This window comes from Lipotes vexillifer, unplaced genomic scaffold (assembly GCF_000442215.2).
Source record: "Lipotes vexillifer unplaced genomic scaffold, Lipotes_vexillifer_v1.1 scaffold1, whole genome shotgun sequence".
In the NCBI taxonomy this organism is placed as follows: Eukaryota; Metazoa; Chordata; class Mammalia; order Artiodactyla; family Lipotidae; genus Lipotes; species Lipotes vexillifer.
Window position 1 is genome coordinate 1,787,071 of NW_006779068.1, and position 15,815 is coordinate 1,802,885.

At 36.2% G+C, this 15,815-nt stretch overlaps 1 protein-coding gene across 1 annotated transcript in view; it reads right to left on the reverse strand.

Moving 5' to 3' along the window:
- Positions 1 to 2,372: 2,372 nt before the first annotated feature.
- PKP2 (plakophilin 2) overlaps positions 2,373 to 15,815 on the reverse strand; it is a 90,568-nt gene continuing 77,125 nt past the window's right edge. The window contains exons 10-13 of the mRNA XM_007452197.1: positions 14,545 to 14,698; positions 5,558 to 5,747; positions 2,807 to 2,894; positions 2,373 to 2,676 (exon numbers count right to left, since the gene is read on the reverse strand). Of these exons, the coding sequence (XP_007452259.1) occupies positions 2,608 to 2,676; positions 2,807 to 2,894; positions 5,558 to 5,747; positions 14,545 to 14,698 (501 nt within the window). The 3' untranslated portion in view covers positions 2,373 to 2,607. The remainder of the gene's footprint in view (positions 2,677 to 2,806; positions 2,895 to 5,557; positions 5,748 to 14,544; positions 14,699 to 15,815) is intronic.

Here is a 15,815-nt window from a genome sequence, read left to right on the forward strand (position 1 = left end):
TGGGTACAGTCTGGGACACATAGAAAAGAAAAAAAGCTTTGTATATAGACCTGTGATCAAAAGTGATATTCAGGGCGCTTCCCTGGTGGCACAGTGGTTAAGAATCCACTTGCCAATGCAGGGGACACAGCTTTGAGCCCTGGTATGGGAGGATCTCACATGCTGCGGAGCTACTAAGCCCGTGAGCCACAACTACTGAGCCCAAGGGCCACAACTGCTGAAGCCCACGCACCTAGAGCCTGTGCTCTGCAAAAGAGAAGACACCGCAATGAGAAGCCCGTGCACTGCAACGAAGAGTAGCCCGGGCTCGCCGCAACTAGAGAAAGCCCGCGCACAGCAACGAAGACCCAACGCAGCCAAAAATAAATATAAATAAAATAAATTTATATAAAAAAATAAAAGTGATATTCAACTGCATAAGGACCTCCCTCAGAAGTGTTCATAGAAAGTAAAGAAGTGAGGTTTTTGTAAACAAAGGGACAAAGTAGGACATGGGGATCAAGCATAGTCTATCTTTTCATGGTCACAGACCCACTCAATTTACTGAAATCTAGCAATACCTAGATTTGTATGTCTCTCCATTTTTACATGTTTTAGTCACTAGCTAGTCCCATCTTTCTTACAGAAAGTGTTTCTTGGTAAAGAATTTAGGACTAATTAGGGAAGAAATACAGCAATTACAAAGTATTAAACCCTTAGTAATTAAAGTTGAATTTATGTCATGTCAATCATACCACATACACCAAGATACACAAATAAGTCAGATATACACAGATACCAAGGCAGGCAATGTTATTTTTGCCTCATTTTGTGTTTAATATTGAAGGCTCTACCAATGTCTTAAAAACACAGAAACTTCTTGAATATACATTAATTCTCTGGAGGAATAAATATACTCCAAATGCTTATCATCAGAATTCTGATAAAAGGGATATAATTTCTTTCTTCAGTATTTTAAAAATTGGTATCTAAATAATTTCATTTTGAACTAGGTTAGTAACCTAAGTCTTCTTCATTGAGCTTTTGAAATTGAAAAAAATTTAAGTTCCAAATATAATAAAGACTTTGGGAATTCCCTGGTGGTCCAGTAGTTAAGACTTGGTGCTTTCACTGCCGTAGGCTCGGGTTCGATCCCTGGTTGCGGAGCTAAGATCCCACAAGCTGTGTGGCCAAAAAAAGCAAAACAAAACAAAAATAATAAACACTTAAGTACACATTCAAATTGAAAGTGGCAATTTATTTCCTATTACACTTTTCTGGTCAAAAGGAGCTAAAGGACTTTTTTCCTTCTTACTTTCTTACAACAGATATTGTCAGATTATTTTTTAAAAAGCAAAATATAACAGAATTATAGTTAAGAAGACTAATTCTATCTGAATGGTATTAATCACAGCCCAGTTAAAATAACACTTAATATAGACTCACTTCAGTAGATGATGTTGTCAACTTTAAAACATTAGTATTTCTCATATCATTTCTGGACGGCCTAGACACATTTTTCCTCAACATAACTTCATGTTTTTTCTAGCTTTTCCTTGACTTAAAATAATGGCCTAAGGAAGGTCACATGAGTTTAGTGGTTCTATTTTTAAAATGTTGGGCAAGGTAGGGCTGGTTGATAATGTACTTCATTAAAATGAGCTGTGTTTTCAGGGCCCTGGCTGGTCCAGTAGTCTGAGAGGCCTAGGTTTCTTTTGTAGCCAAACAGTAGAGTCCATTCTTCCACCAGCCCATAGCAGTGGCTGAAGAAGTCCAGGAAATAGATTACACTGAATGCTACTGTCAGAAGAGATTTGCATTTAATGGTGTTATTATAGGTGAAGTATTTCCTTGAGTAAAAATCCTACTTATTCAGTATTTTGAGGGAACACTGAATTTCATAACCATAGTTGACTTTCTCTGTAGAAAAGACTTTTAAATTTGCTATGATCACTTCCTTTCCATTTCTTTTCCTTATAGTCATGCATGTTCTGTGATCTAAATTTCTTTAGTTCATTGAAAATCAGAGAAAAAATTCAAGAGGATAAAAACAAGCACAAAGTAAACAAACAAGTAATTTTGTCATTACATTTTCACCTGGATAACCCCACAAATATTTCTTGTTGTTTCCATTCTGTTTCAACACTGCAGAACAAGGCACTCATGGCTCAATGGTGAAGCAACGTGCATGTGAGTGACAAAACATGGAAACCAGAAAAGGAATATAAATGTAAATCAAACTTTTAAAAATCCTAGTAATACAGCAGCTTCCTTCCTTATTTATTCTGTTAACGTCCATTCCACATGAATTCACATTTTGATTCCAGTAGGACATACACCGTCAGCCGTGATCAAAAAGACCACTATTTGTAGAGGGTAAAATCGAGCCTGTTGCCAGTATCTACTGGTGGCAAACTTGCAAATGTCCTATGGAAAACTAATAAAATTATATTTTGATTATTTGTTTTCTGGATCCTGGGGACCATGGAAATAGAAAAGGATAGCAACAGGACATGCTTTTTTGAAGTTTATTGGGCTGGGAAGTAGAAAAATAGGTGTTTTCCTTTGGGGCTTTTTGTGACTGAGAATGATGAGGTTCATATTTCTGAGAGCACTTTTTCATGTTCCTCAGTCTTTCAGGGAGTGGTAGGCTTTGGCAGTCCGGCTGTTGACAAAATCTGTCTTCTTAAACTGAGCCTTTGAATAAGCAAACAGAAATGTGAAAGGTTAACAACATTTTCACACAAGAAAATGCAGTTTTTAGTGACTTCTCACCAGGGTCAAGTCAAGCAGGACATTATTATCTGGCTCTTTTTAGCATTCTTACCTTCTTGTAGGCATTATGGAGCTCCGTGTGGGTCCACAGAGAATATAGGAGAACAGAAGCAGCTTTACTTGCTTTGTTGGAAGCACAGCTGAAAAGAAGAAAAGGACATTTTTCGGAGATCAGTGAGAAAGTATGAGGCTTCTGGATGCTGTCTTTGGACGTTCTGTAAATCTTCTTTAATTGCTGTCACTCAGGAGCCATCCATTAAGTCAGGCCACTCACCATGACAAGAGATTAGATGGTGAGCTTTAGGAGGCCAGGGGCCACGTTAGTGCTTTTGTTTTTTTAAAAATCTTTTCAAACCACTAGCAAAGTGCTAACAAATAGTTTATAAAGCAAATTCCTGATATTTATAAGGCATATATTCTTAGAGTTTTATAATTTCTTGAATTTATTTATAGAATAAAATTTATATTTGTACATTTATATTATATATTTTTAGAAAATACTTGTATATTTATAACGCATATTTATAGAGTACAAACGCATGAAAGTATGATTGAAAAACATGTATAACTCTTAGATTTAGTGGCTCCATGAATGTAGGGGTTATGTACCTTTTTCAAATTAATGAATTTTTACTGGAGCAACTGTTATTTTAATACAGTTTCAAAATTTATGTTTTTGTATATAGCAAATGGAAAGTGTGTTCCTGTTATAAATCCAAGTCCGCACTGAATTTGACATTGTACTTACTTTTTTTTTGGCCATGCTGTGCGGCATGTGGGATCTTAGTTCCCCAACTAGGGATCGAACATGTGCCCCCTGCATTGGAAGCTTGGAGTCTTAACCACTGGACTACCAGGGAAGTCCCCTTACTTTTTTTTTTTAAACTTTATTATTATTATTTTTATATGTACTTAGTTTTTGATGTTCTGCTTTTAAATTTGTCTCAAACTTCTTGTTTCTGGCTAAGGATCAGTGCTTTCTTAGGTCTCCCTCTCTTCCATCACTTGAATTAGCACATGGCTGCATTTTTTCTTTTAACAAAGAAACAAAGATTTTATTTTTCCTATCATAGGAGTTTGTAAGCATGCAACCAAGAATAGAGAATGCAAAGCTGTATGAAGAAGCCCATGCTGGGTTCATTTAATAGCTAAAAGACCTTGTCTTTCATACCAGCAGTGTAGGGAGGGTAAGTAAAATTAGCACCTTACAGATTTTTTTTAGTACCTCAGGGACTTTTCAGAGTCACTTGCTAATAACTGAAGTACTAATAAATCCATGAAAGCTGTGGATCTCTAATATTTAAAATTGTAAGTTCTTAAATTGCATGGGTGTTATAGTCATGAAGTTTGTTCATAAGTTGGTTGCTTGGCACTTGGAACTCATTTATTCAAAGATGAAATGTAAATGGTGATTGGTTATCAGGCTAGCCCATAGATTATGGGTTAGCTATACAACACTCTAGCAAGGAAGAGACAGTAGACCCAACTGGTAGGAGTTCCTTGTTGAATATTTTTTTCTTTTTGGAGACAGGGCATATGAGGGCTGGCTCACAAATGGGACAGTCAGTGCAACGAAAAATAACAGAGTAGCACACCCTGCAATTTTCTAAGCTACAAGAAATTTCCAAAAGTGATGGTGTATTTCCATGTGCTTCTTACATCTAAATACTCAAATAATTAAAGTCATACTGTCTTATAGAGATTTGGTTAGAAGTCTGGATGACAACTTGGAATAGTCGTTTCTGCTTTGCAGCAATAATTCATACTTTCCACAAAGGCTGAGCAACTGCTACTTGGGAGCGGGTAAATATTCCCTGCTTTTGGGAAATGGACATTCTAACTAGGGATCCTTTTAATCATGTGACTCTGCATGTAGTCCTCCTTCCATGTGAGCTTTGCCAGAGGGGAACTGCAGAGCACAAGGGGCCTAAATTGGGCGGGGCTGTGGGGGGAAGGGTTGTGCTCATTCAGGATACCACAGATCCCTATGCTAGCCTCTGTGCAGCCAAGCACACATTTGTCTACTACAGGTCAAGTCCATTTGCTTTGCAACTCATTAGAACTGTCCTATAACATTTGTTTTCTTTTTTGGTTACTTACAAAACTAACTTTATTTAACAAGTCAAACAATTCAGAGTCATATAAAGAGAAAAAAATAATACCCCCTTGGGATCCCATCACTCTGAGGTAACTAACGGTAATAATTTGGTTACACAATATTTTTCATTCTCTTCTTCAGCTTTTATTTTTAAAATGGGGAATATTTGAAGATACAGACACAAGGATGTGGGATGACTTACATGCATTAAACCTTCTACTTCAAAAGAGAATAAGAGATGGAAGAGATGTGATAAAGAAAACTGAGAAAGCAAGAACTTCTTGTTATGCTGCCTCCTACTTCCCCTCCTCATGCTATTACGGGTGACACCGGCTTCACATATTTAAGTGAGGAAAAGGGCATTCCTTGTCCATAGGACTCCAATTTGCCTACTTTCTTCTCTTTTTAAATCACAGCTGTGACTCATTAAAATGCTGGAATGCACGACCCAGGTAAGCTATGGAGTTTTACTATTTCTGGATATTTTAGAAGAGAATGAGCAACTACTTGGCTTAGAGGATTCAGCCTTCACTTGCCTGATCACCAAGGACTGGAACAGATGATCTGGTCCGGCTTTACAATCTTATTTTTTGGCCATGTTGCCCATGGTACTCAATGTCTGGACATTCACAACTGCATTGTTTACATATGAGAGTGGTGGTGGGGAAAGGGGAGATGCTGACAGGCAGATGCTAAAGGACTTACATGTCACCTGTGCTTATGGTCATAATTTTCTGCAGGCCCCCAGTGTTTAGAAGATCCCGTGCATTCTGGTAACTATTTTGGATTATATTTTTCAATGTGTAACAGGCAGAGGTTGTAGTTTCAATGAGAAGATCAGTACTTGGGACTGTGTTGGGAATTATGGAAACCAAATCAGGTAGAGTTTCTCTGGCTACAAATGAAAGAAAAAAAGAACACTTGATTAAAAAGATTGTTTCTTAACCTCAAGATCCCAATAACATTTAAGAAGAAACATTTGGTTAACAAACATATGGAAGGATGTAATCATTTTAATACTCAAATTACAAAAAAAAAAAAAAAAAAAGATTTTTGAAAAGATGATACTTTGTGCTCAGTGTACTGGAGATCTTTCCAGAAAGCAATTTGACAGAAATGTCAAAAATTTTTAAATTTTCACATTTTTTGATTCAGTATTTCCATTTTTGAGAATTCATCCTGAAGACATCACTTTAAAAATGGTAAAAGCAGAGATCTTTATTATAGTATTATATATATCATGAAAAATTTTACAAAGCCTAAACATCCCAATAATATGAATATGATTAACTAAAGCACATCTGCAAAGAATATTATGCACCCCAAAACATATCTATGAAGCATGTATAATAACAAGAAAATATTTGTTAATATTCTATGTGAAAATAACTGGTATACTTAAAGGACAAACACATATACAAGAAACCTGAGAAGAAATACACTAAAACAGTAACAGCCCTCGTTCTTCTACAGTGGTATTAATGGTGACTTAAAAATATTTTAAAAAAATTATCTGTACTGCCCAAAGTTTCTTTAATACGTAAATAACCGTTATTAAAAAAAAAAGATAAAGAAACTATTTAAAATTTATTTTTTCACTACGTATATAAAATCTTGGTTATAGGGTTTTTGTTTAGCTTTTTCTGTAGTAACAAGAGAGGTATTAATATTTGATGATGTCATTATACTTTGTCCTATGGTATATATTTCAGGCAATATGAATTTATACTTGATATTTTGCAAAAGTTCTTTCCATGTATGCTTTTTTTTCCTGTAACTACTTTGGACTCTCCTTGAAAGATAGGGAGCATGCTTCTATTGCTTTGTACAAATACTTCTGCCTAATTTTATTTCCTTCATCTGAGTTTATGTGACACCTTGAACTGCACTTCGCTCTCTGATACCGGACTGTAATTAGTTATGTGCTTGTCTGAATTCCAAATGGAGCCATGAGTTGCTTGAGGACAATTATTGTATTCATTTCTGGATTTCCAGCATCAATCACTATGCCTAAAATAGAGAAGTACTCAATAAAAGGAATGGAACCATATGTCTTCCTTTGATAATACCTGGACCTGATTGACAGGAAAGACATACCTTCTGCTCAAAGGCCTGAACACTTCCGTTTTCACTGTTGTCTAAGCATCTTGGCATAGTGTTAGGAGCTCAGAGCTCAGTCTCTGAAGCTACACTTTTTTAGTTTTAGTCTTGTCTCGGCCACTTCATGGCTGTGTGGTCTGGGTAAGTTACTTAACCTCTTTATGCTGCATTTTCCCAATTTGTAAAAAGGAATAATAATAGCATTTACTTCACAGGACTGTTTTGAGGGATTAAATGAGTTACCATGTGCTAACTGTATCACAGTTCCTGGCACATAGTAAGCTCTTCACAGATGTGAATAACTACCAGAAGGCTTCCTCCTTTTAGTAAGTTAAACCACAGAATGAAAGGCCTTGAGGACCTGAACTTTCCTTTTACTGAATTTAGGTCGACAGCATGAAAACAAGTGTGAGACAATCACAACAGAAAATGTACAACTAGAAGAACGGATAAGTGACCTGGAAGATAAAATAGTGGAAATAACTACTGCAGAGCAGAATAAAGAAAAAAGAATGAAAAGAACTGAGGACAGTCTCAGAGACCTCTGGGACAACATTAAACGCACCAACATTCGAATTATAGGGGTTCCAGAAGAAGAAGAGAAAAAGAAAGGGACTGAGAAAATATTTGAAGAGATTATAGTTGAAAACTTCCCTAATATGGGAAAGGAAATAGTTAATCAAGTCCAGGAAGCACAGAGAGTCCCATACAGGATAAATTCAAGGAGAAATATGCCAAGACACATATTAATCAAACTGTCAAAAACTAAATACAAAGAAAGCATATTAAAAGCAGCAAGGGAAAAACAACAAATAACACACAAGGGAATCCCCATAAGGTTAACAGCTGATCTCTCAGCAGAAACTCTGCAACCCAGAAGGGAGTGGCAGGACATACTGAAAGTGATGAAGGAGAAAAACCTGCAACCAAGATTACTCTACCCAGCAAGGATCTCATTCAGATTTGATGGAGAAATTAAAACCTTTACAGACAAGCAAAAGCTGAGAGAGTTCAGCACCACCAAACCAGCTTTACAACAAATGCTAAAGGAACTTCTCTAGACAAAATCACAAGAGAAGGAAAAGTCCTATAATACCGAACACAAAACAATTTAGAAAATGGGAATAGGAACATACATATCGATAATTACCTTAAATGTAAATGGACTAAATGCTCCCACCAAAAGACACAGATTGGCTGAATGGATACAAAAACAAGACCCATATATATGCCGTCTACAAGAGACCCACTTCAGACCTAGAGACACATACAGACTGAAAGTAAGGGGATGGAAAAAGATATTCCATGCAAATGGAAACCAAAAGAAAGCTGGAGTAGCAATTCTCATATCAGACAAAATAGACTTTAAAATAAGGACTATCAGAAGAGACAAAGAAGGACACTACATAATGATTAAGGGATCGATCCAAGAAGAAGATATAACAATTGTAAATATTTATGCACCCAACATAGAAGCACCTCAATACATAAGGCAAAAACTAGCAGCCATAAAAGGGGAAATCGACAGTAACACATTCATAGTAGGGGACTTCAACACCCCACTTTCACCAATGGACAGATCATCCAAAATGAAAATAAATAAGGAAACACAAGCTTTAAATGATACATTAAACAGGATGGACTTGATTGATATTTATAGGACACTCCATCCAAAAACAACAGAATACACATTTTTCTCAAGTGCTCATGGAACATTCTCCAGGATAGATCATATCTTGGGTCACAAATCAAGCCTTGGTAAATTTAAGAAAATTGATATTTCATCAAGTATCTTTTCCGACCACGCCATGAGATTAGATATCAATCATAGGAAAAGAGCTGTAAAAAATACAAACACATGGAGGCTAAACAATACACTACTTAATAATGAAGTGATCACTGAAGAAATCAAAGAGGAAATTAAAAAATACCTAGAAACAAATGACAATGGAGAAGATACAACGACCCAAAACCTATGGGATGCAGCAAAAGCAGTTCTAAGAGGGAAGTTTATAGCAATACAAGCCCACCTTAAGAAGCAGGAAACATCTCGAATAAACAACCTAACCTTGCACCTCAAGCAATTAGAGAAAGAAGAACAAAAAAACCCCAGAGTTAGCAGAAGGAAAGAAATCATAAAAATCAGATCAGAAATAAATGAAAAAGAAATGAAGGAAACAATAGCAAAGATCAATAAAACTAAAAGCTGGTTCTTTGAGAAGATAAACAAAATAGATAAACCATTAGCCAGACTCATCAAGAAAAAAAGGGAGAAGACTCAAATCAATAGAATCAGAAATGAAAAAGGAGAAGTAACAACTGACACTGCAGAAATAAAAAAAATCATGAGGGATTACTACAAGCAACTCTATGCCAATAAAATGGACAATCTGGAAGAAATGGACAAATTCTTAGAAATGCACAAACTGCCAAGACTGAATCAGGAAGAAATAGAAAATATGAACAGACCAATCACAAACACTGAAATTGAAACTGTGATTAAAAATCTTCCAACAAACAAAAGCCCAGGACCAGATGGCTTCACAGGCGAATTCTATCAAACATTTAGAGAAGAGCTAACACCTATTCTTCTCAAACTCTTCCAAAATATAGCAGAGGGAGGAACACTCCCAAACTCATTCTACGAGGCCACCATCACCTTGATACCAAAACCAGACAAGGATGTCACAAAGAAAGAAAACTACAGGCCAATATCACTGATGAACATAGATGCAAAAATCCTCAACAAAATACTAGCAAACAGAATCCAACAGCACATTAAAAGGATCATACACCATGATCAAGTGGGGTTTATTCCAGGAATGCAAGGATTCTTCAATATACGCAAATCTATCAATGTGATTAACCATATTAACAAATTGAAGGAGAAAAACCATATGATCATCTCAATAGATGCAGAGAAAGCTTTTGACAAAATTCAACACCCATTTATGATAAAAACCCTGCAGAAAGTAGGTGTAGAGGGAACTTTCCTCAATATAATAAAGGCCGTATATGACAAGCCCACAGCCAACATCATCCTCAATGGCGAAAAACTGAAAGCATTTCCACTAAGGTCAGGAACAAGACAAGGTTGCCCACTCTCACCACTCTTATTCAACATAGTTTTGGAAGTTTTAGCCACAGCAATCAGAGAAGAAAAGGAAATAAAAGGAATCCAAATCGGAAAAGAAGAAGTAAAGCTGTCACTGTTTGCAGATGACATGATACTATACATAGAGAATCCTAAAGATGCTACCAGAAAACTACTAGAGCTAATCAATGAATTTGGTAAAGTAGCAGGATACAAAATTAATGCACAGAAATCTCTGGCATTCCTATATACTAACGATGAAAAATCTGAAAGTGAAATCAAGAAAACACTCCCATTTACCATTGCAACAAAAAGAATAAAATATCTAGGAATAAACCTACCTAAGGAGACAAAAGACCTGTATGCAGAAAATTATAAGACACTGATGAAAGAAATTAAAGATGATACAAACAGATGGAGAGATATACCATGTTCTTGGATTGGAAGAATCAACATTGTGAAAATGACTCTACTCCCCAAAGCAATCTATAGATTCAATGCAATCCCTATCAAACTACCACTGGCATTTTTCACAGAACTAGAACAAAAAATTTCACAATTTGTATGGAAACACAAAAGACCCCGAATAGCCAAAGCAATCTTGAGAACAAAAAATGGAGCTGGAGGAATCAGGCTGCCTGACTTCAGACTATACTACAAAGCTACAGTAATCAAGACAGTATGGTACTGGCACAAAAACAGAAAGATAGATCAATGGAATAGGATAGAAAGCCCAGAGATAAACCCATGCACATATGGTCACCTTATCTTTGATAAAGGTGGCAGGAATATACAGTGGAGAAAGGACAGCCCCTTCAATAAGTGGTGCTGGGAAAACTGGACAGGTACATGTAAAAGTATGAGATTAGATCACTCCCTAACACCATACACAAAAATAAGCTCAAAATGGATTAAAGACCTAAATGTAAGGCCAGAAACTATCAAACTCTTAGAGGAAAACATAGGCAGAACACTCTATGACATAAATCACAGCAAGATCCTTCTTGACCCATCTCCTAGAGTAATGGAGATAAAAACAAAAATAAACAAATGGGACCTAATGAAACTTCAAAGCTTTTGCACAGCAAAGGAAACCATAAACAAGACCAAAAGACAGCCCTCAGAATGGGAGAAAATATTTGCAAATGAATCAACTGACAAAGGATTAATCTCTAAAATTTACAGGCAGCTCATGCAGCTCAATAACAAAAAAATAAACAACCCAATCCAAAAATGGGCAGAAGACCTAAATAGACATTTCTCCAAAGAAGATATACAGACTGCCAACAAACACATGAAAGAATGCTCAACATCATTAATCATTAGAGAAATGCAAATCAAAACTACAATGAGATATCATCTCACACCAGTCAGAATGGCCATCATCAAAAAATCTAGAAACAATAAATGCTGGAGAGGGTGTGGAGAAAAGGGAACACTCTTGCACTGCTGGTGGGAATGTGAATTGGTTCAGCCACTATGGAGAACAGTATGGAGGTTCCTTAAAAAACTACAAATAGAACTACCATATGACCCAGCAATCCCACTACTAGGTATATACCCTGAGGAAACCAGAATTCAGAAAGAGTCATGTACCAAAATGTTCATTGCAGCTCTATTTACAATAGCCCGGAGATGGAAACAACCTAAGTGCCCGTCGTCGGATGAATGGATAAAGAAGATGTGGCACATATATACAATGGAATATTACTCAGCCATAAAAAGAAACGAAATTGAGCTATTTGTAATGAGGTGGATAGATCTAGAGTCTGTCATACAGAGTGAAGTAAGTCAGAAAGAGAAGGACAAATACCGTATGCTAACACATATATATGGAATTTAAGAAAAAAAAAATGTTATGAAGAACCTAGGGGTAAAACAGGAATAAAGACAGAGACCTACTGGAGAACAGACTTGAGGATATGGGGAGGGGGAAGGGTGAGGTGTGTTAGGGCGAGAGAGAGACATGGACATATATATACTAACAAACGTAAGGTAGATAGCCAGTGGGAAGCAGCCGCATGGCACAGGGAAACCGGCTCGGTTCTTTGTGGCTGTCTGGAGGGGTGGGATAGGGAGGGTGGGAGGGAGGGAGACAAAGAGGGAAGAGATATGGGAACATATATATATGTATAACTGACTCACTCTGTTATAAAGCAGAAACTAACACACCATTGTAAAGCAATTATACCCCAATAAAGATGTTAAAAAATAAATAAATAAATAAATAAATAAAAGAAAATGTATAACTGATCTCTCTGCAGGGTGCATCAATGGCTGGCTGAGACCAGGCTGCCCACACTGAGACTGATCCCTGCTGAGAGAGTTCCACCTCTACTCCCTCAGTATGAACAACAAGAATGTCCAATTCTACAGATCAATTTTAAGGTAGAAACTTTGGGTTATGTCTGAGGAGGAGTGAGAATTAAGAGAAGTTAGAATCTCTAACATTTTATATCATGTTTGTTTTTCTTAGAAGAGTAGTATAACTGTTTACATCGACAAAGTTAAACACTATAGTACAGTAAAGGAGGGGTCATCCCGTCTCTCTACTCATACACACACACACACACACACACACACCCTGAGGGCCTGAGTAAATACATTCACTTTGAGACAAAGTTAGATCTTTAATAGTGAAATATAAAATCAAAGGCCCTATCATGATATTGGAGGGTTATAGCTCAATGTCATATTATTGAAGGAGATTTTAGTTAATGCTGGTGCTTGCACATACATTATGTTATCTGATCCCTGGAAAAACCCTGTTCTGTAGTGATTACTAATTTCATTTGGTTTAGGGCAGTTAAATGACTATCCAAGGTGACATGTAGCAAAGTAACATTATAGGATGCAGACCAATGTCTTCTGCATGAGACCTGTTACTCTGTCACCATGCTAAGTTGCCTATCTTCAAGTTTTTAAGAGAATATGTTTTAAGTTTATTTCTGTTAAATCTAAGTGAAATGTGATGACTTCATTCCAGGTCAGCCCCTGGGAAGTTTTACTTGGCCTAGAAATCTCTCATAAAAAACACAAAGCTTGTATTTCAAACTGATTTTCATTTATTCCTGGCTATTAATACCCTGAATTAACACAAGTACTTTTACTCAAATTACATATTTGACATAAAGCCAATTTGGAATTCAAAAATTGCATTTATCTTGCTGAAGCCTCTTCTCACGATTGTCCTTAAAACAATCGTGGGGAGGTTGATCAGTGAAATCACCTTACATAAATTGTGGGGCTACAGCTGTATTGTTCCAACAGCTGGAGGACTGTGGAACTTGAGACAACAGCATTTCTGCCCTGAAGGCATAGGCACAGTGTGCAAAGCGCAGTTCTTCTCATCAGCTATGCTCTAAAGATGGACTTAACATTTCATTTGAGAAAAAATAAGTCAAAGGATAATACACCTGATTGAAGTGCAACACAAAAGTCCATGAAAGACAATGAGAAGAACACTTTCATAATTTTGAGACAGTGCCTTTGGCAAGGTTTCTTTCAGATTCACTGAAAAATTTCCAGGCTCTCTACGTTCATAATGGGCACAAAGGCATTGTATGAAACCTCCTGTTCCATGTTGTGCTATTGGCTGTTTTTGAAAATGACATTGTTAAAACATAACTGCAGACATTTTGGCACTGTGTTAGTGTGTGTGTGTGTGTGTGTGTGTGTGTGTGTGTGTAGATTTCAAAATAATCCAATCCATTAAAAAAACAAAATAAAGTTTAGTGGAATTTTTGAAAAAGTTTTAAATTGTCAGAAATGACTAATTTATGGAGCATTAGAAAGCATGAGTAATTTTAGCATTATCTTCCTATTATCTAATTTTATAGTTTATGACAATTCACAAACACATTTTCAGGTATAAAGAAAATGAATGAAAAATGTTATTTGAAAGTGTAACATAGTTATCATCTTTGTCAATAATACGGACTTAGAAAAAAAGGAGCAAATGTGTTTCATCATATTTATTCTAAAACCTATGCCAAATCTGTTATATTCATGATTCCTTCTTTTTGTGATTATCTGTCCAACCATTTTTTTCTAGTACAACAATGGCCAAGGTTCTGAGGTGAACAACCACTGTGTGTGTGTGTTTGTTTAATGTTTCAGAAGACTGGCGCTTAAGCAGGCCACACAGAGAACATTCTGAAAGACATGGGTTAAAGACTTCATTGGATGGCATAGCTGAGGGCTGAGAAATATCAAATATATTACCTATCTCATTAATTATTAGTATGGTCTAAAATTTCTCTTTGGTAGTAATTAGAACAAAAACAAAGCTGGATATTAAGAAAAATCCTATTTGAGACCAGTGCGAAAGCCAACGCTTGATGTCTGGGTACACAAAAACCAGTTGTATTTATCACATTTTGCTCTTTATTCACATTTTCAGCTCATCATTGTAAAAAGAATGTGATAAGAACAATGCTTTATTGCATTTGTATTTTCAATATATACACTTTACATCTAGAGACTTATACTGACTTACCAATTTCATTCTGCAGAGAAAGATTCCGAGACAAATTCCTCAGCAGAGAGACGGCAGTCTTTTTCACACTTGGATCACCAACATGCAGCATCTTTCGTGTGTGCTGAAGGCCATTTTCTTTCTGGACAACTGTCTGAGCTACTGATGCTGGCATCTGTTTTGTGAGACATGTTCTATAAATACTATTGTATTTTACTTCATGGTTAAAATTTCTTAATTTCTGTAGATTACTAGAGATTGAGCGAGATGTTTTAAAAGCTAGAGATACTTTCTTTAAATTCTTATTAGGTTTTCAATTTAATTACTGGATAAAGACAGTTTATTCAGTATTTTTAAGTATAACACTGGATTTGGTTAGCTATTATGTTTTTTGCATCTGGTTATAAATAAAATGGGCCTGTCTTTCCCTTTCCTTTCTTTTTTATCATAATCTTTTTATTCACATTTTCAGTTCATCATTGTGAAAAGGACGTTTTACAATCAAAGTTACACTAATGTCATAAAATTTAGTGGGTAAGTTTTTTTCCCTTTTTCTATTTTCTTGAACTATTTGTGTAATATAAGAATAATTTCAACTTTGGGGGTCTGGTAGAACTTAGCTCTAAAGCCAACTGAGCTGAGAAAAATTTTAAAGGGAGATGTCTTTGATTACTATTTCAATGTATTTACTGGTTGTTGGCTTATTCATCTTCTGTCTTGTTCAAATTTTGGCATTTTACATATTTAATAAACTTATTCATTTCTAAAAAGCTGGTTTATTCTGAAAGAGATATTGGGCTTTAAAGAAAGGAATGTATGGCTAGTCAGATTACCTGTAACTCTATTCTCTGTATCAGAGGCTGCATGGGTAAGTTGCTGGTCCAGGTCTAGGTCCACCAGAGGCAAACCTTATTTGGAATTAGGCTGGTCACCTACTTTCACAGGGTCTGAGTACCAACTAGGCCCTTCCTAGCATCAGCAAATGTCCAACAGTACTAAGACCTTAGCTTGTGTCTGCAACTTTACATATTTTCATTTGAAGCTAACATGAGGCTACCATGCCAAAAATCCGTGTATTCCTGACCATTCTTCAGGGTGTCTATCTTCTCTGTTTGTCTAAACTCTGCTTGCTTCCCCTACCTCCTGCACAGCGCCCTCCTTACATTCTCCATCGTACCGTCTAAAAAAGGGGTTCTTAATATAGGATCCAGGATAGGTTTCAGGGAGGGAACAGGAGATCCTTAAAATTATTTTTGTGTTTATATTTTTGTGTTTATCTTTTTTAGGGAAAG